Source organism: Lactuca serriola, chromosome 4 (genome assembly GCF_051521515.1).
Source record: "Lactuca serriola cultivar US96UC23 chromosome 4, Lser_US96UC23_V15, whole genome shotgun sequence".
Taxonomy (NCBI): domain Eukaryota; kingdom Viridiplantae; phylum Streptophyta; class Magnoliopsida; order Asterales; family Asteraceae; genus Lactuca; species Lactuca serriola.
Window position 1 is genome coordinate 281,108,898 of NC_136411.1, and position 5,712 is coordinate 281,114,609.

Genomic DNA, 5,712 nt, shown 5'->3' on the forward strand with positions numbered 1-5,712 from the left:
TCCATGCGATGCGACACTCCTTAATAGATATATGTTTATGTTCTTCCCAGTAGGATGTAATAAGAAAAAAATTGAAGTTATACAAATTCTGGAAGGATTATCGTTTCCATTTCCTAGTTTTTGGAAAGATTGAGCAGATTGTTGATATACCTCGATGCTTATATACGGTATATATAGATCCATTTATTTATTTTTAAAAATTTAATTCTTGTTTATATATATTTGATGTTTTATATTTGTAGGTCAACCCCATTGCTGTAAATAGCAAGTTACAGAAAACAAACGTGTTGTTTCTAGTATATCAACTGCCGATTTTGGAAAAGTTTGTCATCTCACTCTTTTATGATTATTTCTTTTGACTTAATATTTTTTTTTGTTAAAAAAATTCAGGTAGCATTTGTGGCAAATGGAGCAACAATAGTGGGTAATATAACATTAACCAAAAAGAAGGAAGATTATGTCCAGAAAGGAAACAAGGTTCAAATTTATTTAACTATATATGTAAATTTCCATTTCTACCCTCGTTCAATTTCTGATTCAGATTCACACGTCTTCCTATTTATTTATGTATATACAGTTTGGGTATTTCTCATTTGGTGGAAGCACAATCATTTGTGTCTGAAAAGGTTAGACCATCTAATCTATAACTATTTTTAAATTTTAATAAAACGCATAATCTTAAGATGATAACTGAATAATCTCTTATGAAATGGTTAAGCAAACCCCTTTTCACATACAACATTTACACTCATTTGTTATGTAGATTCAGGGCATGCATTATCCCTTAAGTGTATGTTTTTAGTGTGTGTCTTTGGTCATACTCAAGAAATTGCATCAATCTCTTTCCTACCTACTTCGTGAGGAACCAATCACCAGGTAAATTAGGGCAAACTTTTGTTGCTCAAAAACATCTTGAAGCCAGATTGTCACATAATTAAATGAATTCTTTTTACATGGAATTATAGTTTGTGTTGAATATAAAGTTTAGATTTTTGCATACAGATGGGATGCAGGTCAAACAAGTGGAGGCTCAGGTACTTCTTTTTCCAATAATGTCATCACTAAACCAAGTATTGATTGCTTCATGTTTATAAGTGCAACATTAATTTTGCTTTGAAAAGCCTTAGACTGACTTTGCTTTATATAAATAATGGAATTATAGTGTGATATTGTGCATCATTCCTCTGATTTTTGTTTATTCAACTACATTTATAAAGATCTTGTCATCTTTTTTTATGTTTTTTCTTTTACTTTTCAGCTCTGGTGGAAGCTCTGTCTGCATTAGTTCTTGTTGTTCTATTTTTGGTTCAAAAATTTGGAACTGCAAGAGTGAGCTTTTTGTTCTCACCTATCATGGGTGCATGGACATTGACTACTCATCTTATTGGAATTTACAACATCATATATCATTACCCTTCTATTTTCAAGGCAATATCACCACATTACATCTATCAATTCTTCTCAAGGAATGGCCATGAGGGATGGTTGTTGCTTAATGGTATGGTCCTTTGCATAACAGGTAAGAGCTTTCTTCCTTTTTTTTTTTCTTTTTTTAATTTTTTTATGTTAAATTTCTGGATGGATAAATGATATCTGTCTCTTGAAAGTAATGAATGAACATATAGACTGGTTATTTATTGAGTAAATGACCATTTTACCCTTCTACCTAGAAGTGATGCTGAATAGAGGTTAAGTGTTTATGAATTGAAGTTTTAAATGATAAAAATTACTATTTTTTTGTTGACAAAACTACAAAATTGGTTTTGGTCCCTGAAAGATTTGAAATGACTATTTTGCCCTTTTAATTTCTTTTTTTTTTTTTATGTTTTTTCATATTTGTTTTAATATTTTATTAATTAAAAGTAAAAGGGAAAAATAGTCATTTCAACTTTCTTAGGACCAAAACCATAGGAATTTCTTGATTTTAGAACAAATCAATAAGAGTATGTTACTATTTTTTGCATTCAACTCTCTAAATAAATGATTATTTATTTTTTAGATAGTGTTTTACGTCCTCAAGTTTTGATCATTAATTTGATTGCTAAGTGTGCTCATAAGGGCACAGAAGTTAGCTTATGGTTCTCTTTCTGCTTTTCTACTCTTTTAATCCCAATCTGTCCTAACTATTTCTCTACGCCTGTTCATACTACTTCTTAAGGTATGGGCAATTGCAGATTCTAGACAACAAGGCTTTCTTGGCTTCAAAGAGTTTATTACTACAATGCAGGTAGTTTTTTAGCTTTATCTTCTTTCTTTTCTATCCACCATTTCTGTATACATGACCCTTTTCGGTGTGTGTGGTGATTGTAGTTGATTTCTATGGCATAAGTAGGACACACATTAAATAGCGACCTCTTAAATTCTGATGGTAAGCTGTGTAACCAAATCTTCTTTTCTTTACACTTTTAACATGTAAATATGTAATATTTTAACCTTTGTTTACCTTTCTTGTGTTCATGTTATCTTACAATGCAGTTGATTATGAAAATTTGAAACCACCTGTTATGGATAGTCTGGATGCCTTACTAGCTGTATGTATACCTTTCTCTCACCTCAGCTATATGCATACCACTATGAGCCTAAAAACTAAATATATTTCTTGAAAGTTAACTTGTTTGTTAATGTATGCAGAAGAAAAAGCGTCCAAAAAGTGATCCTGAAACTAATGGTAGTCCTGCAGTTGAAATAGAAAACTCGGATCCTGATGTTATGGGGCCTCAAAAGGTTTATAACATTTATTGTGTTCATTATTTAAAGACATCATTTAAGCTTCGTTTATATAAAGAATTAAAGATACATTTGATATACATATAACTTCTATTTTCAGGTGGACACAGATATGCTAGAAGAGCCACTTGAAGCTAAAAGTTCAACACCACTTCTTGTTTTCTGTGTAGAAGATGGAAATGTAATCTTACGATTTTCAGAAATATTCGCTATTCATGAGCCTTTAAAGAAAGCTGTAAAGAGGGAACGATGGTTTTCTATTCCAAAAGTTATTCATTTCATTATATCCAAAAATTTGAAGAAATCATTTGTACCTAAAACACAAGTATGCTTTGATATCTGTTGTTAACCTGTAACTATGTATTCATCATGTGGGACCCGTGTTATGTAATATTTATATTTATATTATATAGTTTTAGTGACTGATGTTCATGTGGTGGGGTGGCAGGATGAAATGTTTCCTTACAGGAAAAACTTTTCTGGAAAGATGAAGCCCAAAAGATCTTGAACAAGTTGGTGGTTTGCTAAATAAGAAGCTTAGAATTTTGAATGGTGGAATGAATATTATGAAGGTTAGTAAGTTAGTTGCTTTTTTCTGTTTATTGACACAAAAAGAAGATGAAGTTTTAACATAATTTTGTTCAATAAGTTGTTGCTTGATCTATTCTAATGTAGGTTGGAAATACAAAGAAAAATGCAAGAGAGAGTTTTGCATATGGAGCTTGTGGTCAGGTATGCTCTACAAATGTTATGCCTAGCTTTTTCCTTTTTAACATAAAATACAAAGGTCAAGTATGGTCTAGATATGTTGTGATGTGATGATTTTATGGTTTGATTCATCAGTTTGGTCACATGAAAACCAACAAACACTGCCCCAATTACAAAGAAAATTCCAACATCAAAACACTTTAAACAAAAATGTATATAAATTTGACTGTGTGTATTGCTTGATATAGTAACCAATTCCTTCAGCAAGCCAAAGAACAAAGATCAGTTACTCCAAAGACTCAGATCAGATGTGTCGCCAAGAACCTCGTGTTCTTTTGTCTGACTACCCATGTGACCCATTGGAGGAAGCTCAAGGTTCTTTACTTCTCTTACACTGTAATAATCACACTTATTTTGTAGTTATGTTTTTTTTGCAGGCAATATAGAAACTGTGAGCAAGTTCATAGGTTTAGAGTCCTTAAGTGGTGTTATTAAGGAAGAGTGGAGACAAGTGAGGCACACATTTAAAAAAATCAGCACAAATCTTGTTCACAGTGAGGCACACATTAGGTTATTAGAACTATTAGCTTGTAAATTTATGTTACAACTTCTATTGATTTGTTTTATTTTTCTGTATATGGAACGATTATTTGTATGACATTAAATTTTATGTAATGGATTGTACTTTTTGTATATGATATTTTATTTTCTATTATGAGACATTAAATACAAATTTAATTTGAAAATTAGTAAATCTACAAATAATATTTTTTTTAAACATTTAAAATTATGATACGCAAAAATGTGTGTCATCTTCATTTATGACATGACCTTTCTTAATAGGGGCTTTCTTGATACGCATTGTGTGTCATTAACACGCGCGTCGTAAGGTTACGACACGTGAATGCGTGTCGTCTTCCTTTATGACAGGGCCTTCCTTGATACGCATTGCATGTCGTAAACGCGCGTCGTAATTGCGCGTCGTAAATGAGCGTCGTAAATGCGCGTCATCTATAGACGACGCGCAAAAGCACGCCGTCTCTCTTTATGACAGGGCCTTTCTTGACGCGCACCTACGCATCGTCTGAGCCTTTTACGACGCGCAATGAGCGTTGTAAAAGGCTGTTTTTCTAGTAGTAACTTGTTCCGGGAGTTTAATATCGGCAAAGATGTGTGATTGTTTAGCTTCTTGAATTGCAATATGTAAGCCTTCCATGGCACGGATGAATGAAAAAGGAGAGAGGGGATCCCCTTGTCTCACACCCCTATGGATCTCAAATTCCGGAGTTACAGAACCATTTACAAGAACAGATGATCGGGTTTGAAACATCCCAAAAATACAGTCTGAAAATTTCATTTTAAAATAGTAATAAAACCATATTCATCAATCGTCATATAAGAATCATAAAGAATGTATCTCAAAATATCTTAACAACTGTCAAATATATCAGAGTATAAACATCCCAGGCTGAACAAATGGTGTGTGCACTGCAATCTTCCCGAGCTCCTCTTTTGAAACTGAGTACCTGAAACCAAAACTGAAAACCATAAGCATGAAGCTTAGTGAGCTCCCCCAAACCACCACATACCATACAATAACATATAAAGCATCTACTGGGCCTTGCCCACTGCATCAGACCGAAGTCCGGAAACTAACCAGGGCCTTGCTCTTTGCATCGGACCGATGTCCGGAAACTGCATCGGACCGGAGTCCGGAACTAACAAGGGCCTTGCCCTCTGCATCGGACCGAAGTCCGGAACTAACTGCATCGAACCGAAGTCCGGAACTAACTGCATCGGACCGAAGTCCGGAACTGATTGAGACCTTGTCCCCTGTATCGGACCGACGTCCGGAACTGACTGAACATAACATAGCATAAACATATCAACTAGCATGAATACATTTACTGCATACTGCATCGGAACAGAGTCCGGAACACATAACACAAAACATGCTTGAATCACAAAGACATCAAGCACTCTAACTACTGCATCGGACCGAGGTCCGAAACTAACTGAACATAGCATAACATAATCATAGCATATAATATAAACACATATATTGCATACTGCATCGGACCATAGTCCGGAACACATAACTCATACCATGTCTGTATCACAAAGACACCAAGCATACTGAACTACTGCATCGGACTGAAGTCCGGAACTACTGCTAATTAAACGGGCCGGCATTGTGGCCGTAGACCCGTTCCTACTGGAAGGAAACTCACCTCACTCTGCTGAAGTCCCGTAGACACAATCCCACACTGCTGAAGT

The 5,712-nt window shown here is 34.5% G+C and overlaps 1 protein-coding gene across 1 annotated transcript; it reads left to right on the forward strand.

Moving 5' to 3' along the window:
- The first annotated feature begins 1,272 nt into the window (after nt 1-1,272).
- LOC145100618 (uncharacterized) lies at nt 1,273-3,296 on the forward strand. The gene is made up of 6 exons (XM_079037821.1): nt 1,273-1,519; nt 2,159-2,227; nt 2,311-2,368; nt 2,476-2,531; nt 2,632-2,724; nt 2,828-3,296. Exons 4-6 carry the CDS (start codon nt 2,505-2,507, stop codon nt 3,074-3,076), a joined length of 369 nt encoding a protein of 122 aa, XP_078893947.1. The 5' UTR covers nt 1,273-1,519; nt 2,159-2,227; nt 2,311-2,368; nt 2,476-2,504; the 3' UTR covers nt 3,077-3,296.
- The last annotated feature ends 2,416 nt before the right edge of the window (nt 3,297-5,712 follow it).